Raw genomic sequence first — 24,715 nt, 5'->3', positions numbered from 1 at the left:
GCCTCTTTACGATTTTGGACACTAGCAGTACACTCTGCATCCCACCAGGGAGGTGATACCTTCCTAGATGGGTTTTTTGTTGGGATATGAGCATCAGCTGATGTCAGCAGGGTATTCACAAACTCCGAGTACACGTCAAGAGCGTTCTCGTTAGTGACATTAGGTAGGTCCTTCAGTTTTTCTCTAACCGACGCATAATAGCCTGACCAATCAGCGTTATTTAATTTATATTTTAAGAGGGGAGGAGGGCGATTTATTGGAGAATTATTATTCGGTAGAGAAATTAAAATTGGAAAATGGTCACTACCGAACGTGCTTTTAAGAACGCTCCAGGAAAGAATTGAGCTCAAATTAGGTGAACAAAACGAAACATCCACGGCAGACGCTGGGTTTTGAGACGGCGCGCATCTTCTCGTTGGACAGCCATTGTTCAAAATGCAGAGGTCCAAATCATCCAAAAGATCCAAAAGCAATGATCCAGGGGAGTCAGAGTGATATGAGCCCCATGAGACGTGATGGGCATTTAAGTCACCCATAATGAGGACAGGAGGAGGAAGGGATATAATGGCAGAGCGTAATTCATTAATAGAGGAAGAGTTAGGACGAGGAATATAAGCGGATAGAAAGGATATGTCAAATACTCGCACGGCCACGACATTAATGTCTTGACTGTGCGAGGGGAGAGGGAGTTGGGTATAGCGGAGAGAGCGCCTTACAAGTAAGGCACTTCCCGCGTAACCATCGGTTCTATCATCCCGGAGGCACGAGTAACCTGATACACGAAAGTGTGAACCAGGCACCAGCCATGTCTCCGAGATGGCTAGGACCGATGGAGAATATTTATTAATCAAAAATGTTAATTCGTGTTTTTTACGTCTAATGCTTTTGCAGTTCCATTGGACTAGCTCTGTCGACATTATTATTGCAAGTTAACTGCGAGATTTGGGAAAGCTTTTGCGCAACGTTGGACGGTAAGGTGTTTTTACGGCCAGAAACAATTTGGAGGATAAGAGAGAGAACCAGGTCCAGAAGGTTCTCCTCTCCTAAGGAGGAAAAAGAGTCATCGCCTAAAGCGCAGCCATTGGGGAGGGTGGAGGCACAGTTGCCTATTATGGCTTGGTGTGCCTGTTTGTCATACCCTTTATTCAATGGCGTATGAGGACGGGATGGGCGTGGGATGGACTTTCTGTAAGAGCTGGATTGAGTGGAGGGAGTGGATTGGGGGTAGGAAGATTGAGGAGTGGGGTTGGATTTTTGGGGTGATGGGGATTTAGCAATGTCTGCATATGACCTACGAACTGGCGCAAATTGGGAGGAGGCCTGGGAGTAGGAGATATTGTCCTGAGACATGGTGATCTTGATTGCCTTCTGCCGAGAGTGCTCTGGGCAGGACCTGTTTAATGCAAAATGGGGGCCCTGGCAGTTAATACAAGTAGCTTTGTCTTCCGTAACTTGGCATTCCTCAGCGGAGTGTGGTTGAGTGCATCGGTAGCATCTTGGCTTGGACCGGCATTGAGACTTGACGTGGCCGAAACGACAGCAGTTCATGCATTGGATAGTTGGGAGCTGGTACGTCTCAACTGGTAATGAGTTGTGGAAGCAAAAGACTCTTTCCGGGAGAACTTGACCCTTAAATGTGACTACGACTGTTTGTGTGGGGACCCAGGAAGTTTGATTATCTTGAACTAGTTTCCTATTGAGACGGCGCGCCTTCAAAAGGATACCGCAGCCGTCTGGGGTAGTCAAGGATTCAGCGAGTTCGTCCATGGTCCAGTCTGTAGGGATATTTCGAATGAGGCCCATGCGGGTCACGTTATAAGTTGGGATGGACGCTACATATTTGTACATGGACAAAATTTCATTACTAAGGAAATTGTTAGCAGCAGTGGATGAAAGAAATTCGACAGAAATCCTGTTTCTGCCAATTTTTTTGACTCCGTCTAAAATAATTCCCTGTATCTTGTTAGTCACAAGAAATTTGCCAAATCTCATGGGTTGTATATAAGCTGGGGAAGAAGGTTCATTTTCCACATGGGAAACGTGAACGATAAAGGGGCCTTTGTCCTGGTCGCTGTAGATTTTAGGAGCAATCACAAGTGAGGGATGTGTGTACACCGATTGATGATTTTGTGAAGATCCGTCTGTGTTTGTCCTCTTGGCGGGCTCGGAGTCAACCTCCGTATCTAGGCGGCGTTTAGTTGCCGTTTGGGAGAATAAGGGTTGGGAGACCTCCATTGTATCCGTCTGATCTGGAGGATCAGGCGGGTCGGGAGGACTAGGGTCCATTTTTGTTAAAACTTACCGAGAATAAATAAACTTATGTACCACCACCCTTGTTTTAGTAATAATTTAGCTTAAAATTGATTTTCTGTAAAAGATTACACTAGTAATTACACCAAAACTAATTGTTTTCCTGAAACACGTGTAGCCACTGACACTCGCGAGACGGAAAACTTGAAAGACAATCGCTCCCCCTCCCCCCGTATCATGACATAAACCGCAAACTTGATGTGCGTCAGTGAGTACTAATCTGCGCGACTTGTGTCACCCCCTGATGGTTGGCACCCGGGGCGGACCGCCCCCACCGCCCCCCCCTTACGCCGCTACTGAACGAAGTAAAACATTACCTACCTATTAAAGATCTCTATTTTACATTATGTGTAGATCCCACCTGGGAGTCGAACCCAGAACGTCAGGATTGGGAGTTTTACTCTACTACCTATGATGATAGAGCACGGAACCGTCTAGTTTTTAGGCAAGACTGTGTGTGACCAGTACTTAGGTAACTATGATGACGTGCTGATTCATAAAAAACAAACTTCACATAAGTAAGTATGTATGATACGAAAGCCGACCATTAGGTACACTCAGTTGCTTTGGCACAATCTCCCCTTGTGTTGTGGCGCAATAAAAAACTTCTCTGCGGTGCGGGTCACGCGACCCCTATCATCGAGTGTGGAGCCGGGACGATGGGAGTCACGCGGCCCGTCACGCCACGGGCAGTCTGTGTGCTCGTGTCGCTCTTAAAAGTTGAATTTGACTGTAAATGTTTGAAGAGAAAAACAAACCTATTAACAAACAGCAGTAAATAATATTTCAGCTGAATTAGTACTTGCGGCTGCTAGACCGCCTATAGACACCATACTACACTAGCCCGCTATTGTTCGTTCGTTTCAGCCGAAAGACGTCTACTGCTGGACAAAAGCCTTCCCCAAGGTTTTCCACAAAGGGTCCTATTGTAGGACCGCTATTGTATCTACGTTAAATATAAATCGAAAACTCGCTATTAAACAAAGTCGATAAGCTGTTTAAAAATTAAACATGGACACATGTAAATTAAAATAAGTAGACATGGGTTTACAAGGGTTTACCCTGCATTGTTAATCTAGTTGGTCACCCATTGTTGGCAAGTGGCAATACCAAAATGGTGCACTTATTGGTCTCTTCCATGTTTTCATTTCTTTGCTTCTTGCAACCAGCTGTGTCTATAGCAGTTCGCAAGTTCGTGTATCAGAAGGACATGTCAGAATATTGCAGACGGCGAGTGGTGCCCTCCGTGTTTCTCGGAGGACATATTGTAGAGGCGCACTCGCAGGTCTTGCACTTCTCCAGAATGGAACTGCCGTACAGCTGCTTTATAAGTATTAGGTAAGGCAAGGGATTTAAGGATCGTATTATAAAACGAGACTCTCAACTTGATTCTTTATAGTTTCAAACATGTGACGAGTAAGTAGGTAACTACCCTTATGTATGCTGAAGGAGAGTCACAAGTTTTATTATTTATGATATGACAATAAAAATTTATGACTCTTACTATTAGAGAAAGTAGTAGAAATACGGGTTTCTCTGAAACCTATATCAGGCACCAGTCTCTCACACACAAGATGCCTCAAATATGTAATACTCATTGTAAGAATGTAATTTTTTTGTATGTGAGAGAAATAAATATGATTTTATTTATTTATTTATTTATTATTATGGCTGGTTTTGAGTATCGTTTCGTAATACGGAAATGGATCTAAGACTAGACGCAAACCTTCGATTTTTCGTCGGCCGATAGTTTAGCCGGGCAGTTGATCAGTATGGGCATGTATGGAAGTGCGCACATTCCACCGATTTGATTTGGCCAAATCTTCATACAAATTAAAATCGGGCCCAACTATCGGCCAACTAAAAATCGGTGGTCTGCGTAGTCTAAGAGTAGGTATGTGACAGACGATTCACGTTTCATTCTTCTTTCCTTCTATGTTTAAATGTCCGCTTAATCTAACTCTTAATTAACATACCTACGTTACACCAACTGTAGAGCAGAATACGGCAGCAATGTAGTGCTGGTGGTGCAATTGCTATCAGACGAGAGCCTCGTCAACGCCTGTGCCGAGAGCCCCAGCCAGCTGCTCGTTTATGAAATGGGTGAGACCTTCGGCGGGTATTGGGGGCCGCTGCCGGACTCTCTCTTACATAACGAACCACCCCCTACAGAAGTGTACACGATGAGGACTACTGTGCCTCCAGCGGTTCCAACACGAAAGTGAGTCTAGTTTTTTTATGTAGAAATAATAGTGGGTAGTTAGAGCGTGTAAGAACTCAGGAACTCCATGCTACGACTACTTACTCACACTTACGAGAACTTATCTCACTGAATTATAAATAACTTGAAAAATGTAACACCTTCTGGCGCAGTCGGGTAAAAATCGAACTGCTAAGGCGGGAATCGAACCCACCATGATGAAACAAACGCGAACGCAACAGCGTATTACACTTGAAAACTTCAACTGGTTCATCTAGTGTCCAAGAACCTCAAATGGAAGAGCATTCACCCGTCAAGCGAAAGGTGGGTTTGATTCCCGCCTTAGGCAGTTCGGGTTTTTGAAGTTATTTATAATTTAGTTTGAGAAGCGACTCTGATCGCTAAGAAACTTTAATACTTATTCCACTGAATTTAGTAATATCTTCTAATTTGTTATTTTAGATTGCAAAACCAGCACTTAACAGTAGCAAAAAATAAGTTGAATCACCATCAAGAAGGTTTGCAGCCAGTGACAGAAGATGAATCAGATTTTGTAAGAGTTGAAGTGCCCATAGTTAATGTGTCTGGACGTTTGATATCCGATGGAAGTCAGATGCAGAACGATTTCGATATCGAAGATATTTTCGATTTATTGTACGATGTTACACCTAGGTATGTTACTTATTCTTAGTCTGTAAATAAAGATATTAAAGATTAGGAAAAGAACGCAGGAAAATATTGAAATTCAGCTCGTTTTAGAAGGTTGTCTTTTATTAGGGTTGTAGGAATTACCTCGGTCGATTATAATCATTTCGTATAGCTAAGTTTTAATTATCAATGTGTCGTCGTCGTCGTTTCAGCCGAAAGACGTCCACTGCTGGACAAAGGCCTCCCCCAAGGATTTCCACAAAGACCGGTCCTGCGCCGCTTGCATCCAGGTACTTCCCGCGACCTTCACCAGATCGTCGGTCCACCTAGTGGGAGGCCTGCCCACGCTACGTCTTCCAGCTCGTGGTCGTCACTCAAGAACTTTCCTGCCCCAGCGGCCATCAGCTCTTCGAGCTATGTGCCCCGCCCACTGCCACTTGATTTTAGCGATTCTGCTTGATTTTAGCGATCAATGTGTAACTAATTTAATGACCTACCTATCTAAGATAGTTATATTAATATTTATAGGTCTAAGAAAAAATATCAGACCAGCATTCTTCCTCTGGTCCAGTTCTCATTGAATAAGCAAAAGGGAGGACGTCGTGGTGAAGCCATTCGATACAACCTTGAGTACGACGATGGGAGTGTCGGATCATTTAACTTTACGACTGACGCTAGGTAAAGGCATTCATGAATATCTTTTTTCTTCAGCTATCCCAAAACAATTTTGTGTAAAGTCCTGAAATAATAAAGTCATAAATTAGAGCGTACCTGTTGAGCTATCAGATAGGTCGGAATAAAACTAATTAATGTTAGTCTCAAATAAAACAATGAAAGAATTGTAACACATTTATTTATCAAATCAATAATAAGAAGTGAACACAAATGCACTTTATTTAAACACTATTCACTCAAGTATAAAATTTTAATCAACAGATTACCTTATTACTCTAAAAGACCTACAACACGGAGAAAAGACTACAGGACCAACTTTTACGTGAATAGAATATTGAACTTTAAGAAAACTAAAGCTAGAATCACTCATCGGACCAAGGAACTTACAAAACAGTATTTTCTAAGGTAAATACATAAAGGTACACACTATAAACATAGCATGACGTGCTATAGTTAAATTGTATTAGTTTAGTACATACCTACTATGTGTATGCGACACAAATCTATTTTTAGCAGGAATAAACACACATCAATAACTAATAAGCACACTGTCACGGATAATACATTGTCGAACATTGATATAAATAAATCATCAACAAAAACAATAGAAGAGATAATGCAAAAGTTAAAAGAAAGTTCTTCTTACATGGTGGAAAAATATGAAAATAAAAATATATCAAGGTTGTTGGAAAATATCTCTAATATGAAATACAATCAAAGCTGTAAGATACATTTTGTATAATTATTATAACATAGATAGCTTATTAAATTAACACTCATTAACACACCTATTAAACCTCTGTACCGTGATTCGAAGCATAGACAATATGAGAATGTCGTACTATTTGCCTCTCTTTCTTTCCTGTTGTTAGTGTGTATATAGCCGTCTCTGTCGCACACCTCCCCCCTCTGGCCAGGCAGCGTGAGCGCTGCGCGCTTTCGTTTTTGCCATTGGCGTCTTTTGCCTCGTCGAGTGCACACCTCTCTTCTAAGATACCAGGTATCCGTAGGTAGTGCACAAATTAGAAACTTTCCTGAATATTCAAATAATTATTGAAACTGAGTTTTGGAATAATTTTATTTCGTATTTTCCAACTACAGAAATTGTAAGTACAAAAATATTTTTTTTACGATTATACCCTCAAAGTATAAAATTTTCTTTTAACGGTTTTACCGTTCGATAAAAATGTGTAATTAAAGTGTGTAATTTAAAGTGTGTATTTTTAGCTGTCTGTTAAAATGAATAATCTAGATCAGATTAGTGACCCCAAGCCCGGGCCTAGTAATGAGTTTGATTCGGATTCGTCCACATCCACGAGTTCGACTTCAAGTCGCGATGATAGAAGACGTGCCCGGAAGCGTAAGCGTAAAAATCGACAAGACGATTTACTGGAAAGGTTAGTCAAAGAAATGGGCGAGTTACGCAATAAATTGAGTACCCCCCGATCTCAAAATAATTGCTGTTCTGAGATCGACCTAAATGTTAGCGGGGAATTATTCGGTGAGTGCAGTGAAGTGGAACATGCCGTGACAGATTTTACTGTTAATGTGGGTACGTCGCTAAAAGAAACCACATCTAAAACAAGTGCAAACCATACTAATACAATAACTCGTTTGCAAAGATTTAACTCTCCGGAATGGAAGGAAATCAGGTTTGCTGAAGTACAAAAGCAATATATTAGTACACCAGGTTTCACCCACCTGGAATGTAATGACGAAATTACTATCTATGACAAAGCAGCTGACCTTGCATATGCGGAGCGTTCTTATGCAGCTCTAACAATGGCGGCGGTCAGGCAACAGGAAGCTTTTCAGGAAGGCTTTCGAAACTTTTTGTCGTGGGCGCGCAGCCCCGAGAATCTTGCGCATGATAAAATCAGCGACAAAATTAATGAAATTTTTACGAAAGGTGAGTACTGTAAGGTATCTAATGACATGTTGCAATTAATATGTGGACGGCGAGCTGATTTAATTGAGCAACGAAGGCACGTCATCCTAAAGTCGGTAAAGGATCCTTTGGTAAAATCGAAGTTGCAAAAGATACCACCGTCATGTCAGAACTTGTTCGCGGCAGAACAGTTCACAAGACGCCTTAGAAAAAATCGGTGGAGTTAGACGGGCGTTCTATCCAACTAAGACCATAAAGAAAGCCTCGCATTATGCTGAACCCGCAAAGCCTGCGCAAGGCTACAAACACACTCGCGATAACCAAACCACGCAGGTTTGCTCGCATAATGCCTCGAGGATTCAATCGTGCTGTCAAAAAGCCAGTTCCGCGCAGGAACATCATTATCACAATACTGAGTACCCGCAATCATTCAGATATGAAAATAGAAACGGTAATTTTCGTGGCAAGAGAGGAGGTCAGAGACCCTCTGCCACTCAAAAATCCAGAAAACGTGAGGCCTCTTCATCCAATAGAGACTCACAACACAAACGTCGCAAATATTGACTCGAGTCGCTTCAGAGCTGGACAACTTCGACACAAGGTGAACAGGTGGAAAGAATTGGGCGCACCAATTCGAATACTACGCATGATCGAAGGCTATCGTATCCCATTTCTCGAAAAACCGCCATTAGTGAAACCACACCTGTCCAGTTCTGCATTTCAAACTCACGTGACCCCCGATATGACAGCAATCATAAATCAGTTGAAAGTGGAACAGGTTTTGGAGGATGCGCAATCCAGTCCAAGTTTTGTGTCCAAGATGTTTCTCACACCAAAAGGAGACGGATCGTGGAGACCAATATTCAACCTAAAAGGTTTGAACGATTATGTGTACACACCTCAGTTTCGCCTCATATCCGTTTACAAGGTGCTAGATTTCCTTCAGGACCAAGACTGGCTAGTGAAAATAGATATTTCACAAGCGTACTTCCACATTCCTGTATCAGAGAGTCACAGGAAGTTCCTCAGACTCATATACGACGGAAAATTGATGCAAATTACTTGCCTTCCGTTCGGCCTAAGTTCAGCCACAAATATGACCAAATCGATCTTAGAACCTCAGAAAAAGATCGAGTATCTAGGCATAACTTGGGAGCCTTGGAACAACTTAAAAAGCTTACCTGCGAAAAAGTCGTCGCACATTGTCGAATTGATAGAACAAGCCTTGAGTTACCAGGAAATGAACAAGGCAGAAATCCTATCTCTCCTAGGGATCTTCAACTTTGGAAGTTTTGCGGTTCCACGAGGTCGCTTGCACACAAGGTATCTCCAAAAGCACAACTTGTCCATACCAGAAGACGAGCATCGGTACCCCTTGTCTCCTCAAGTGATGTCCGAGCTCCAGTGGTGGATGGAGAATTGCAAAAGACCCTCAGCGATACATGCAGAACCTCCCACATATTTCCTAACCACAGACGCATCCCAGATGGCCTGGGGAGCCCGACTCAACAATTTAGAGTTATCCGGGACATGGTTACTAGAAGAGCAAGACCTACATATCAATCAAAAAGAGCTACTAGCTGTATGCAAGGTTCTGGAGTTAAAGAGACATGTTCTATCAAATCAATCGATTCTTCTTCAATCCGACAACCAATCTGTGCTCGCATATCTAAGGAACGAAGGCGGCACCAAATCGACAGCTCTAATGAATTTGACCTTCCGAATATATCGGATTATGGACAATCACAACATATCCCTTGTAACCCATCACATACCCGGCATTTACAACAGCGAGGCCGATCACCTGTCACGAAACATGGCTTCACCGGAATGGCACCTTCTGCCGGAAATAACGGAGATAATATTCGCCAAATGGGGAGTCCCGTGCATAGATCTGTTTGCGTCCCAAGCAGCCCACGTGGTGAAAACATATTGCTCCATAAATCTAGCGGACAGGGATGCAGAATTCCACAACGCCTTCTCACGCAAGTGGAAATTTCATCTAGCGTGGATATTCCCACCTCCTTGCCTAATGCCCAGGGTACTGAACCACTTAAACACTGCGAAGGGAGTGTATTTAATAGTGGCACCCAGATGGGATCGTGTGTTTTGGCGACCGGATCTCAAGAGTCGAGGCCTAGACCCTCCGTTCACGATCCGGGACCCTCAGAAAGTCCTCATAGACGCAACGACGGGGTTACCGCTTCCCAAAGCCAAAGAAATGACCTTGGAAGTTTGGCGATGTGGGGGTGGACAGAAGAATTATGTGGATGGTCCAACGAACAAATAAACTTCTTAAAGTCTGCCTGGAGAACCTCAACATTACGCACGTATAAACCAGCATGGTCGAGATGGGTCTCTTGGAGTCGCAAAAACAATATAAATACTTGTAGTCCTTCAGGGTCGGACTTGGCGCGTTTTCTTATTGACCTTTATCAAGTGGAAGGACTGGCCTATAACACAATATTACTACATAAATCGGTAGTGGCAACTCTGTGTAATTCAGATGCTTCTAAATTATCAAATAATTCTGTCGTGAAACATGTTCTGAAAGCAATTTCACTTCAAAAACCAAATAAAATTAGGGCCCCAACATGGGACATCGATATAGTGGCCTCATATCTCGCTAGAGCAAACGTCAACAAGTCCAGTATGTATGACACATCGAAACACTTGGCGACGCTTTTGTTATTATGTTCGGGCAGAAGAGTTCATGACCTAACGCTGCTACGTATAGACGCAGATCATTGTTTACTTACTGAAAACTACGTTGTTTTTTGGCCTGAGTTTGGATCCAAGACCGATTCAGCTACATATCGGCAATCTGGATGGAAGTTACTACCAAATACAGAAAATCCGCATCTGAACCCTATAACCTGGATAAACAGACTGATCACTCTCTCTGCAACAAGGCGGGAAGTAGCTAAAGTAAACAATTTATTCCTAACTGCTTGTGGGAAACCAAGACCTGCATCACGCGCTATTATTGCCGGCTGGATAAAATCTGTGTTAATGTCAGCTGGTATCTCGGCTACCCCAGGAAGCATAAGAGCCGCAGTTGCTTCAAAAAATTGGATAAATAATGTACCAATCGATGAAATCTTAGCCCGTGGTAATTGGCGGGCGGAAAATACCTTTTCGAAGTTCTATCGACGTCAAGTGATGTCCTCTCAAAATAATCCAATCAATAAGTTATTTGAAACAGTGCCTTAATTATATTATTTTGGTCCTGTATTGTATCAAATTTTCTTTTGGTTATCACAATATAACCTTTTATGATTGTGTAATTTCAATATGATTCCATTGAATTTGTTAAGTTTTTCGGATAAATAAAGAAAAAGACTTTAATTTTGTTCAATGGTTTTATTTCTTTTTTGTAACTGAATAATAGTTATTAATAATAATTTACTCAAATAGTCGCACACCAGGATCACACATACTTAATTTTTATTTTTCACCCCTATGCTCAACTTCGTTTAATCCTGAAATATTATGAATTTAGTAATTACATACAAATATCATTAGATGTCCCTGTCTCATCTGTGATATCACTTTGGCAACCTCCTCGGCCAGGCGATAATAAACACATCTCATATTGTCTATGCTTCGAATCACGGTACAGAGGTTTAATGAACGTGTTTTACCTACCAATAAAACACACATTAAACCACTTACCTGATTCGAAGCATAGTTTAATTGCTGCCTGGCTAAGCAAAAGAGCACAATGGCAAAAACGAAAGCGCGCAGCGCTCACGCTGCCTGGCCAGAGGGGGGAGGTGTGCGACAGAGACGGCTATATACACACTAACAACAGGAAAGAAAGAGAGGCAAATAGTACGACATTCTCATATTGTCTATGCTTCGAATCAGGTAAGTGGTTTAATGTGTGTTTTATTGGTAGGTAAAACACGTTCATTAATATAGAGCATCTTTAAAGCACCTGCAGTTTTCAAACAACTATTATTTTAGTTTCTAACAAAAGGGAAAATGTTTTCCATGAAAATCATGAATTTTCTAGACAAAATCCACTGTTTCGGGGTTGCAATTTAGAAGTAATAGTTGGATAGAAACACTTTTACATAATCGAGTAGAGCTATGAGCTATTAATATATTTAACGATAATAACGAAATTGATTTTAGTATGACTGATTACAGTGTACAGACTTTCTGATTTGGAATCTATTGTTTCCCAACACAATAAAGTAAAAAATGTTACAAAACAAATAGGTGTATTTACAAGAAGACCTCTGCAATCGTTTAGTTTCACGTAAGTTAATTAACATCATAAACAAATCATTACATAAATATTATTTACAACTGAGAGGACCCTCACAGTTTTAAATGTAATGGAACGCGGAAGCTTTAAATCTTACATTACATTAACATTATGAATCTGACCTTTTCCAACTATAGTACCAAAAACATTAAACAATTCCTTAAATCTACGAGGACGTCAACATCATCATTAGCTTCTACGAGTGATGCTTACAGTGGTATGACAAATAGCTCAGAAAATGAAATGGGAATCAGTACGAACGTGTATAACCTAACGTTTAGCAGTACTAATAAAAACAATATTACAACAAGAAATGAACAAAATACAGGTAGTATAATAGTACAAGTACCAATATTTTGTATGTTATACTTACTTATTTTATTATTTTTCACGAAATTTTGCTGATGACGCATGACTCTACCTCTGAAAATGTAGTCTCTAGATCTTTTATGTAGGTACCTACATTTTTGGAAATTAGAAAAAGTAATTACGACATAATGATAGATGATGAGATCTAATGGGTTTATTTTCAGACCAGACACCGTCGTCGATTGTTTATGAAACTATCACAGTCAATAAAACTACTGAAAGTGTTGCATTGGGAATAATTTCAACACATGGAACCAAGTGAGTTACGAGTTACAAACTAATTAAAATCACTTACTATTATTTAATGTGAAACAAAATTAATAACTTATGTGATAAATTCACAAACGATGCTTGCTTAAGTGAAGTAGCAAATCGAACGCACAGCGTTGAATAGAGCTCTGTGATTGGTTCATGTGTCACCCTGTGCGTCCACGCGCACTGTGAGACCTCATAGTTTGTGAATACGGGCGTTAGACTCTACATATAAAGTAGCGGACATCTTGTTTTTAAACGGCGAACCTAGTCATGGTCTGGAGTCAAAATCGCATATTACGTTGTCTACATGTATATGTTTAATTATTGTTTTATCAGTAAAATGTATTTATACTTTACAAATCTTTTATTTAGACCAGCAACAGGAACAATGGTGGATCACGAATCGTGGGAAAACGTGGTGCAGGCTGCCCCCGTGATGGCCGTGCTACTAAATCAAACTGTTACGGATACTCTGGCCAACTACACGGGAAACACTACTCATGACACAACTGATGCTGCCTCCAAACTTAAGTAAATTATGACGTGATTTGGCCTATGAGATTACCTGTATGAGAGTTGGAGTATGAGAGACGAAGTGGTAGAGATGGACTGTTACATGCAATAAAGGAACTAAATATATGTAGAATACTGTTTTGTCTCCACACAAATCTGTAAGTACACCTATAAACCTCAAGAAATTTCAATTTCAAATAGCCGCTGAATTACACTTTTCTGTAATTATTTTCAGTGGCACGCGAATAAAGCGCAAAATTCAGCCGATTCCAATAGAGAACGCGCGGCCACACAATCTCACCACTAAAGAGGTCAATACTACCACTCCCATCGTCTCCTACGACATCTCAGACCGGCAGGAGGCCCTACAGTTGGTCGAATTGCAAGACGACGAGGTACTTAGAATGTTCAGTGATAGTTTTAAAAAGCATTGCAATACAATGCTGTGTTCACTATACATACATATCAAAAGAGCTTTGGATTGAGCTATCTAAAAGCTGATTTACATGTTTTAAGTAGTTAAGTACCTATTTAATTAAATTTTAACTTCGAGGTCGTTGGTGGGCGGCGGGGCTTGTCTTTTGATACGTTTTGACATAGACTTAAAATTTGGTTACCTACTTACTTAACACGTGTAAATCAGCCTTAAGAAAACTGCTAATGAATAATTTAGTGTAAACTTGCCTCTGTGAGTCGCATAGCATGGGAAAGACGTTTGTTTAGGCCTACCAAACCAACCCTACCAATAACTTTTATTGAATAGTTTTTCATCATGAAAACACTATTTTGTAAATAAAGGATTATAGATCCAGGTTTACTATTTTGTTTTCTATAGCAACTTATTATTATCTACCTCTAGCTCTACGAGCGCCGAGCAATGAGATATTTGCGCAAGTACGTGGGCCCGGTGATGTTCAACATCTGTGACTACGGAGAGCCCAAGGCGAGGCATGTCTACCTGTTCAACGCCTCCAAAATTGTGTTGGCTATCACTAATTTCACGGTTAGTGAAGAAAAACCAATCGAAAAGTTAGGTTAAATGCGGAAAATTTGCCCCACCGTCCAATTTGAGAAAATTATCAAATAAAGACGGGGCAAATTTTCTACACTTAACCTTAAGATTGGCCGATTGTGTACTGAAATGGTATATTGAAATGGCTCTACAATTATGTTTCATCTGATATTATTGATTTGAAGCATTTTGAAAGATGGAAACGAATTACCTACCTATATTTAGGAAATCATTTGATAATTGACAGCAATAAAGTAAGTTACAAAACTAGTGACTGTCTCTTAAATTCTAAATCCTCTGTAGCCAGGACCTAAAGTTTGACCGCCAATAAATGTGTATCATTTAGTACCAAATAAATATTTTTTCTTTCTTTCTTTCTTTCAAAAAAGGAAGAGTGCTACGTTTTTTGTCCCTTATGACATTCGTAGTGTTCGTCTTCGTTTTAGTTGGAGCGTATGACCGTGATGTTGACGCCCGCCAATACTTTGCTGAGCGGAAACTCACGCTGCTCCTCGGGCAGCTTGGAGTGCCAGGTGTACGGGACTAGGATCTGTATCGACTCTATGAACGCCTGCGATGGAGTGCCTAATTGTGGGGCTTATGGTAATAAAGGAGTTTTAATATTATTTTAATCAATAATTGAAAAACTTTTTGATGTAGAGCCGCAAAATATAATGTTATGTTTAAATAAATAATAACAAGAGACAATAGACCAATTGCTCACTCGAGGTAATTTGTGCACTACAAATTCTAAAAAATGTAATTTACAAAACTAACTAAAGTAAACTTTTGTTTATAAACGAAGCGAACTAGCGTCTTATAACTCGGCAATCCGAACCTTAAATCTTTTGTCTATGGCTGCCTTAAAAAGGTTGCCCTATTTTTTCTAGACATCTACGATGAAGACAGGCTTATGTGCGGGGCAGCAGTAGGGCTCCAACACAACGTGTACTTGGCGGCCGTCACCTTCTTAGCCGTGTTGCTGACTATGATGTACACAGTGCACTACTGGCTCAGGCGATGCGTGCCCAAAGTTTCAGAAGCGTTTTTCATCTACACTGATGGAGCGGAAAACATGTTAGTGATATAGATTTTTCGCTATTTGTCTCTACATTATTTCATTTAAACCGACTTTATATTCTTTTTGTAGAGTGGGTTGTAACAATTGAGTAAATGTGAGATCATATAAAGCAAAAGCAGCTAAGCTCAAAACTCGATTTTTTGTTATGACTAATTTGAGGCTTTTGATTGGTTGAATATCTACAATTTAGACCTCACAGGACAAAATCTCTAATATCACTAACACTAACGATTTAACCGTTGTTTTGTAATCGGACCTTACACAGCTCAATTATCAATTAATCTGAACATGGGTTCACAGCTGTCTACTGCCATTATTTTAGTTTTGTTAATGAACATACTTTTTGTTGCAGATTATACTTGGATTCAATAATGAGATCTCCTCATGACATTTACATGGGACCTAAGATGGCTTATCAGGAACCACTATTTGGTGATATTGATTATTTAAGCCCAGACACAGTCGAAAAACCTCGGAAAAATGTACTATACAGAATAATATATGCCTGCTTCAACTGTTGCAAGCGTAAGCGTAGAGCAAATAAGCTATCCGAAATCATAGATGAGCCTTTTTATCGGCCCAAAGAGAAGTATTCATTCATGGAACTTGAATTAAGCAAAATGAACCAAGAAACAACAACTGTGGCTGTACAAACTGGAGATAGCTTAGAAATACCACGAGCAGAAACAAAGAAGATAACACCTCAATTTAAATCTCTCCCTGATCAACCAAAAGAATGTCGCCGCATGGCAAAAGTGGCTGTATCATCAGACGAGGATCTTCATAAACACATTAGTGAGTTGAACATGTTAAGGTTGTTCAAAGAGTTCAAGTCTGATAAAGGAGCATCAGCTTCGATTGCTGCCATGACACGTGACTCTTGTGAAACAGCAAGTATTTTAGTCCAAAAAACGAGTTTCGAAGAAGAAGAGCTGCAGTCACATTATTACGATACCCGTGCTAGCGACAAGCCAGGGCCTTCGCGTGGAGTGATCCCAACTACTACTGACAAACATTCTAAAAGAGCAAAGGTAAAAAAATCTGCAAAAAAGCATCTCCGATTTGAACCAGAAACTACGACGATCCCTTCATTCATTGATGAGGATGATGATGAGGATTATGAGGGATCAAACATCATTTCACTAGATAAAAAAAAGAAAACCCAAGATGTAGATAAGCTTGATACTCCACACAGTACTGGAGGAGGGAGAGACTTTAAACGCTTCTGGAAAAGCAAGAAGATAAAAAAGAAAACACATCTTTCATTGCATACGAAATAAATAGAATTGAATAATGACTAGGATGATTTTTACACTAGATTGTAATTTAATTAATTATTAAAATTTTATTGAATATCCTAGCTAGAGTTTTTACTTAATCATATTGCCTAATAAAGGTCAATAATGATTAAATGTAAGCTTGTGTAGGTAGTTCGAGCTCTATAAAGTCGATTCACATTTTAGTTTGCAAAAAAATATCTACATATTTCAAATATCTGACAGACAGTTAATTTTCAGTTGCATATTTTAGTAATCCGCTTATAAATAAAATTAGTAGGTTCATTAGCAACATTGTAAAGAACTACTATTGTCTATCTAAAGTCTGAACCAAAGTTGGAACAACTTAGTTTCATAGATTTATAAGTTCTCTAGCACAACCCGTGGAAATGCCTTTTCTAGTCAAAATAATCCGTTATCTCGATTTTCAAGAACTTGTGACAAAGAATGCTCCCGCCACGCTCCGCGTCAGTGGCTATAGATGACCGCTCGCGCCCGCTATTTCCTAATTAAGTCCAATTGTACACCGGATGGGACACGTGCCAAAATGTGCCGTGTCTTTTTAACCATTCCGTCATTGTGTACTTTTCTCATCAACTCGATGTTCATGATCTCGATTTTGTTTACTTTTATAGCTGTTTCAGTGGGCCGTTCTTGGAGCGAATAATGAAACGCGTTTGCGAGGATTTACACGTGTTGAAAAGGTGGAATATATGGGTATAGGGAGAGTAAAACCCAGGGAAAACATAGGTAGTTTTTATCCCAGTTTTTAAAAGAAGGACCCGCGCGCGATATAATTACCAACTCTTTCTGTAACAGACCAGAATTTACGTGGGCGAAGCCGTGGGCAAAAGCTAATAAAAATATACTATACCTATTCTCTACTTTACTACATTTATTTATAAAACAATGAAAAAATGACACCAGAAAATGTTTAACTTTACCTACATCAAAACATTACACGCGCGCGTTACACGTGTGTACTTGACGTCAGTTTTATTGACTCCAATGAAATTTATCTTTGCTTTTATGTCAGCTCCAAAAAAGATAGATGTAAAAGTGTCAGACTAGGAGCGGGAGCCGGTGCGCGAGGTCATTTCAATTGAAATCAATTAAAGCAATTGAGTCCAATTGAGCGGGCGGCAGATTCTGCGTCGCGGCCCGTCGCCAGAGAGATTTTATGTGAGCGCCTACGCTGTGTCACATGACGACTTATGTACACCGCTCTGGAAAAAAATACCTAAAGTTCCATTGGGTTTGGTCTAACTGTTACCATGCGGCACTATTTGAACGTTCCTAATGTGTAGTATAAGGCGTTACTAACGTAAGAAGATACGTTATTAATAAATTATAGATTTGGTTAAAAGATTACAGGGTCTCTACAACCGAGTGGCCCGTAGCCCGATACAGATACATTTATAAATATAATGTTATTTCATGTTTTTTTTAGTTTTGGGATGATTAGCCATAAATGGAGCGTTTAAATTATGAATTTTATAGAGTAGGAGGTGTAACTCAGTGGAACAGTAAAGTGGAACTATATTTTCGAGCTAAACTTTTAATTTAGTTAACTTTTGGGCAAAACTTAAATTGTTTTTCCCAAAAGTTAACTGGAAGAGAATGTCATATAGCATTCTATTCTATGTGTTATAAAGTGACTAAGGGATCTACAAAAAGAAGTTAATACTTCGGATTACTTTTTGCAAAACTACATAAGATCTCAAATCTGGATATGCCGCCGTCTGTACCATGAATCACGACATGTTATTCTGCATAAGCCTGTCACATTCTACGACAATCGAGCAGCGCAATAACAAGCATTCAGTTCAGACCTCTTTCACAGGGCACAGGAAAGTCACACAATGGTATACCTATAGGTACTGCATAACAGGGAGAGCAGACGAACGTCCTGTCCGCCAGATTGAAATGACCGTTTAGATTGGAGCTTTTCCTTGCAAAATATTTGTCAAACTTCTACCCGTGGCGCAGTAAACATGATAATGTACCTACTTGGAACATTTCAACCAAAGATTGCGTGGCCGCAAGCCCGCTAGGTATATGAAAAAACTAGCGGCCGCCCGCGACTTCGTACGCGTGGATCCCGTTTTACCCCCTTATAAATTGGAGTTTCGTAAAATCCCTCACAACATCTACCTGCATGCCAAATTTCAGCCCCATCCATCCAGTGGTTTGGGCTGTGCGTTGATAGATCACTATGTGACTATGTCAGTCAGTCAGTCACCTTTGAGTTACATAAGTATATTTAGATACAATAATTGTCGTCTAGCGTTTACAATATGAAATCACTCTACTACACCTATGGTACGTATATCTAGTAGGTATACAATATATGTTGAAGAGTACGGGTATGGTTCCATGGTAGCTATTACATACCATGGGTCATGAAACCGTACCCGGTTACTTACAATTCTTAAAAAAAAATATCACATGATTTCCAAGCTTGTAAACCAATTAGTATTTATTTTCAGTATTTCCAATAAGGGTTGGCTAATAAATTAGTATTTTCAGTTTTTTATGGGTCAGAGGAATCTTTCTTAATTTTGCCATTCATGATTCAAGGTCTGAATGGCTCATGTTCATGAAAGTTTTCACTTGATGATTTAGATTTTAGACCATAATATCGTTGATGTTGCGGATCTAGATGAGCCATTAGAATAGAATATAAATTATTTGTTGATCTCAAAATAGGTTTAATTTACAAGTTATCACATTGTACAACAGTGGTATGAGACAAAAAGGTCTATAACGAACTACCTACTACGTAACTTCGGTAGAGTGTAACGAAATTTTATTGAAATCTGGTAATAATCGATCATTGAAATCAACATTTACCTATGTATGGATGTCATAAATTCACATAGCTAAGTGAGTTAGGTAGATTATTGTTTAAGAAAACACACTTCTGTAGCGAGCACACATGCAACGATTAAGCTTACGTAGATTTGAATCCTGAAAATTTTAGCTTTTCTACAGAAGGTATATTAAGTAGGTTCAACGAAAACCCTGAAAATTATAAGTGTTTCATTATGACAATGTATTACATCATTTCCGAATAAAAAATGCACTGAGACAAATAATCATGCATCATACCTATTATCGTTTCATAGAATTTGTGTATTAAAATACCTTTTCTTATATTGCCTTTTGGACAAAACTCATACCAAGATAATTACGAAGAGTGAAGGAACAAATAATTTATCTAAAATGTACGCGCCTTTTGAAATTGAAAGACAATGAAGGATTTTTTTAAACATTCCTTCTGCTACGAAAGGACATTGTCAGAAACCGCCTAAAAAACCGCCCAAAAACATTAACCCATCATAATTATTTTCTATTTTTTTTAATACATTAAGCACCCTTTCGTTCTAATGGACACTTAAGCATTGAAAAATTAAATAAATAAGTCTTTTAACGTTTATTCTATAATACTATTACAACTTCCGGACGTTTTGGTGCGTGGCATGGTGTAAAACCTATCAAGTTCCATAATTTTTGCCGATAAAATCTGTACGAGGCATTACCGTACTTTATTGCTGGGAGTCCATGTATAGTGATGTTCCTGCGGCCATCATAGACAATAAAATATCGATTTTGAAAATAAAATAAATCGATTAAACTGCTTTGAAGACTAGATTTGCGTTAAAAGCTAAAAAGATATTGACACTATTACAAGAAGCTATCTAAAGTGTCCAACTGGTCGAAGGTCGTAAATAAAATAAAAATAATTAGGACCATAAACTGATATTCATGGTATCATAACTGTAAAAGTGTCAGAATCCGATGTTGAATCCAATGCCAGTTGAAGTGTGAGAAACATATATCAACCTAGTATAGTTGCCAGTCTCTCATAATCTATGCCAATGAGGGTTTTCGCGATTGAAAAATCCGCCAGATGGCAATACGTAGACGTGAGGTCCAAATGCTGCATGATTGGTTATTTTTGACATGACATTGACAGATATCCACCAATCATGCAGCATTTGGACCTCGCGTCTACGTATTGCCATCTCGCGGATTTTTCAATCGCGAAAACCCTCATTCAATAGCACATTAATAATAGACCAAATGAACTTTTATAGATTGTGAAAGAGAAGATAAAGATTTTATTATTTTATTAAAATCTTGCCACGAAGTAGTTTTTCAGTAGAAACCAGGATTGGATAATCGCTACAGGCAAGTATCAGAACATTTTATAAATATTTTTAATCGATTATATCCTTGTGAATCGTTTTAATAAATTGTCATTTTACTTTTTCAATTAAAACTTTTTCAATCCCTAGTCTTGTCAAACTGTCATAATGTCAACAAATTATAAATGTCACGTCAGTTGACTCAATTTCAGTCTTCTGTGCGTTTATTGTATTTTTATTTCAATGAAATAGTGCTAAAGGGTTAGTACTAAAAGTGAAAGCCTTTTTTCAGAAAGAAAACCAATGTGGTGCCCTTATTATTCATACTGTTTGAAAGTTACAAGTCAGTGATACAGAGTTGCCGACATTATAACTCCGTAGTGATACCATACCAAAGAAGAAGTTTTCCTAAACACACACACTTGTGTTATTTTTATATGTGATCAAATAAAAAGGATTAATTCTACTGCTCAAATGGAATAACTTATCCCAAGAGACCGAATATAAAAAAAAAACCTCTCCATAGAAATTATCACCATCACGAGGATGTGAATTTTTTTGAGAATTTGATATTGGTCCTGTAAGAAAAGTAGTTGTATTTCAGTAGTAGAATCAACCCTTCTTGTTTCATCAGCAAGAGTAACTATAAAAACGCCCTGTAGGTAGGTATTATTAAGCTGAAGAGTTTGTTTAATGTCAAAGACTGTCACACAGTGTAACTTAAATTGGCATATTATGATTATGAACATAAAAACTTAAATAAATATTTATGTTAATATTTTTTGCATTTATTTATTTTCCCAAAGCTTCACAGTGACAGCTGAAACAGCAATACTGTTGTAAAACTAAACTTGGAACAAACTGTTACAAATATTTTACAAATTAAAATAAAACCGCATGTTGCTTTACTTTCTCGTATAGGTAATAAAAATGTAATTAATGGCTAGATTATTAATGTTACTTTGTTACCCTCAATAGTGAGGAGATCTTATAAAATGGTAACCCTGATTTTCATTGTCATTCAAGTGCTCTTTCTTCGCATAGGCTTCTGTGATTTGGCCAAGGGCCACACACATTGCGATAACATTATGCGACATTGATTTGACAGCAGCGGAGTGAAGTCTTGCGACTATGCAAAATGATACCCTGTAATCGTAGCGCATATAGACATAGACGGGGCGGGGCACATAGCTCGTAGAGCTGATGGCCGCTGGGGCAGGAAAGTTCTTGAGTGGCGACCACGAGCCGAAAGACGTAGCGTGGGCAGGCCTCCCACTAGGTGGACCGACGATCTGGTGAAGGTCGCGGGAGGTGCCTGTATGCGAGCGTTGCAGGATCGGTCTTCGTGGAAATCCTTGGGGGAGGCCTATGTCCAGCAGTGGACGTCTTTTCGGCTGAAACGAACGAACGAACGATACGTATTACCACTATTTACCAGACATTACTATTTATTGCATACTCGCCGGATTACACGTAGGAGCACGCGCGTTACAGCTTCGGCCTTGCATTATTATAAGATCTTGTTCCGCCCTTTTACGAACTTCCTCCGTGAGGATATCCCCGCCGAATTCTATGATGAACCTATCAAAAGTCATATTCTGCAATGTCAACCCACCACAAGGTGGACCGACGACCTGATAATAAAGGTAGCGGGAAGGCGCTGGATGCAGGCCGCTACCAACCGTGCGATGTGGAAGTCATTGGGGGAGGCCTATGTTCAGTAGTGGACGTCCTGTGGCTGAAATGATGATGATGATGATGATGAAATGAATGAAAATGACAAATCTTCGAACGTGTATAATACCGTGCCAAAGTAATCATATAATTTTGGCACCTTAATAACTATTGCCGTTTTTGTTGTAAAGATCATGCAGCGCTACTTGCGGATATTATTGGAAAGAAAACTATGTGGGCTCTAGATCTGAAGCCGCTTTAACGAACACGAAGTGCTCATACAATGCGGCGTATTTTCTTCCAGTCTTTAGTCAGGACTTTAGTCGAATTAAAACCCCGGTTGAACGTGATATAGCCGCACTAGAATACGATGCTTTTTTGCATAATCGCAAGACTTCGTTCCAGTGTCGACCGAATGTTATCACGATGTATGTGGCCCAGGGGTTACCGTAGCCGCTAAGGTTTGAAACTTCTTGCTTAAAATATTGTAGTCTTTGGCATAGACTACGACGGTAGTCATGGAGATAGGAGTTTGTTATCTCGTGTCAGATGTAAATGGTGAAAAGAAAACTCATGATTCGTGTTATTTTTATGCAATATGTAGGTATTTTATAAAAGTGGAACCCCGAGTGATCTCCAAAACCCATTCTATTATTATATACGATTCGGCTTCGATATCTATAATACAATAGGAGTTTATTTCATGTGTCAGATGACAAGGGTGGAAACAACCTACGATTCATGTTGTTTATTTACGTGCAATATGTGGGCATATTATAAAAGTGGAATGCCGAGTTGTATTTCTAAAACTTGTTCTATTATTTTATACTATTTGGCTGCAACTCGGCGTGACGACAATACAAAACATTTTTCGCGAATTGGTGTTCATACATTCACACAATACATTAGACGCCATGTTGTCATAAACGACATATTATAAAATCGCTGTGATTTAATATTCTTAATCATTAATTTTATGGCAAGTGTCCATCAGGAATCATTGTTCTTACACACAGAATCGTATTATTTCGCTTTCGGGTAGTAATATGTCAAAATTGTTGGTTCTTAGGCGAACAATGTATGGAGAACGAACATTGTCCTTTGCTACGACGCTACGGGCCACGTACTACGGTCCTTGGGCTAATGAGTAGGGTTTTGTACATTTTGTCGAAAATGAACACACATCCAATCCATATTTTATAATATTACTTTGAAAACTAAATGTAGGTAGGTAAACAAAGCAGTACCTACTGCTGAGTATTTGATAGTCTTTGACTTGACTAAAATTTTGAATAAATGTATAGGACTTAGATTATTTGTTTGAGGATTTTTAAAATCCTATAGAATTGAATGGGAAAGTGCAAGATTTAATCAAACTTAAAAGTTTCAGGTGTTTTTGACGATCATGCCAACATAATCCTACTCGTAAATATGTCTGAAAAAATACGAAATATTTTGTCCAAGAGATCTCACAAGCATTTATTTACTTATTGTCAGTTATTGTGATGTACCTAACTATCAATCGGCAGGAAGACTAATATTATTTTGGAAAAATACCTGCTTAGTCACATAATACATTGTAAGTAGCACAAAGACATGCGTTGAGGCATCCGACACGTCACTGGCACGCCGAGTCAGCCGCGCTGCAGACACTCACGAAAACTTCGCACGCACGCACCAGGCAACAGGCTACTTCACACTTCATCCAAGATATCACATTGTCACCACGAATCTTTTCTCTCACAAAATATCTTAACTCATCACTAAACACTACTCTCGCACAGATAACCAAAATACAGAAGAACACCATCCAAAACTGACCATGACCCACTTCCCGAGTCCCACTGAATGCGAATGCGACGAGAAGTGCATCAGCGAGTGCAATTCGTGCTGTCTGAAAGTCACCAATAAGCCCAATGAAGCAGAGATCCCGCTGGCGAGCGCCAGCACCAACCTAAATAGACTCTGATCATCTAAATTGACTTCAATTAAATAACAACCGAAATTGTTGAAATGCGCCATTACTCCCTCGACGCTAATCTAAGTGCCAATAGTCAGGGCGAATGTTTTATTAATAATCCCCGGCAATAACTGTTAATTAATAATTAAGCGATCGCGGCGTCCGATCGGCTGCATCAGTGAGCGCAGCCCGCTCGCAGCAGCCGGCCCGGCGCGGCGTCTCGCTGGTCTCGCTGCAACCAGCAGCGAGCAGCGTTCGTGGTGTGCCAATTTGGGACATTTGGTGAGTATTTATCAGATAATTTTCACATAATTAAATACCTATTGTTACAATTACAGTTTCATAAGTAGGTGCCTATCCACATGAGATCTTTTAAACATTGACTGACTTTGATGAGGGTTTGTATAATCCAGATTGCAACCCTTA

General features: G+C 39.5%; 2 protein-coding genes across 2 annotated transcripts; both read left to right on the top strand.

Moving 5' to 3' along the window:
* Positions 1 to 3,424: 3,424 nt before the first annotated feature.
* LOC135078519 (uncharacterized) lies at positions 3,425 to 5,840 on the top strand. The gene is made up of 4 exons (XM_063973062.1): positions 3,425 to 3,648; positions 4,307 to 4,531; positions 4,973 to 5,182; positions 5,687 to 5,840. Exons 1-4 carry the CDS (start codon positions 3,425 to 3,427, stop codon positions 5,838 to 5,840), a joined length of 813 nt encoding a protein of 270 aa, XP_063829132.1.
* A 193-nt stretch (positions 5,841 to 6,033) lies between these two features.
* Positions 6,034 to 16,523, top strand: LOC135086472 (uncharacterized). Its single transcript, XM_063981198.1, has 10 exons — positions 6,034 to 6,555; positions 11,877 to 11,988; positions 12,135 to 12,325; positions 12,531 to 12,624; positions 12,994 to 13,152; positions 13,370 to 13,529; positions 13,994 to 14,137; positions 14,593 to 14,749; positions 15,037 to 15,223; positions 15,580 to 16,523. Exons 1-10 carry the CDS (start codon positions 6,318 to 6,320, stop codon positions 16,505 to 16,507), a joined length of 2,370 nt encoding a protein of 789 aa, XP_063837268.1. The 5' UTR covers positions 6,034 to 6,317; the 3' UTR covers positions 16,508 to 16,523.
* Positions 16,524 to 24,715: the final 8,192 nt, after the last annotated feature.

The sequence above is a fragment of the Ostrinia nubilalis genome, chromosome 2, assembly GCF_963855985.1.
Source record: "Ostrinia nubilalis chromosome 2, ilOstNubi1.1, whole genome shotgun sequence".
Lineage (NCBI taxonomy): Eukaryota > Metazoa > Arthropoda > Insecta > Lepidoptera > Crambidae > Ostrinia > Ostrinia nubilalis.
This window is presented reverse-complemented; position numbering and strand designations above follow the sequence as displayed.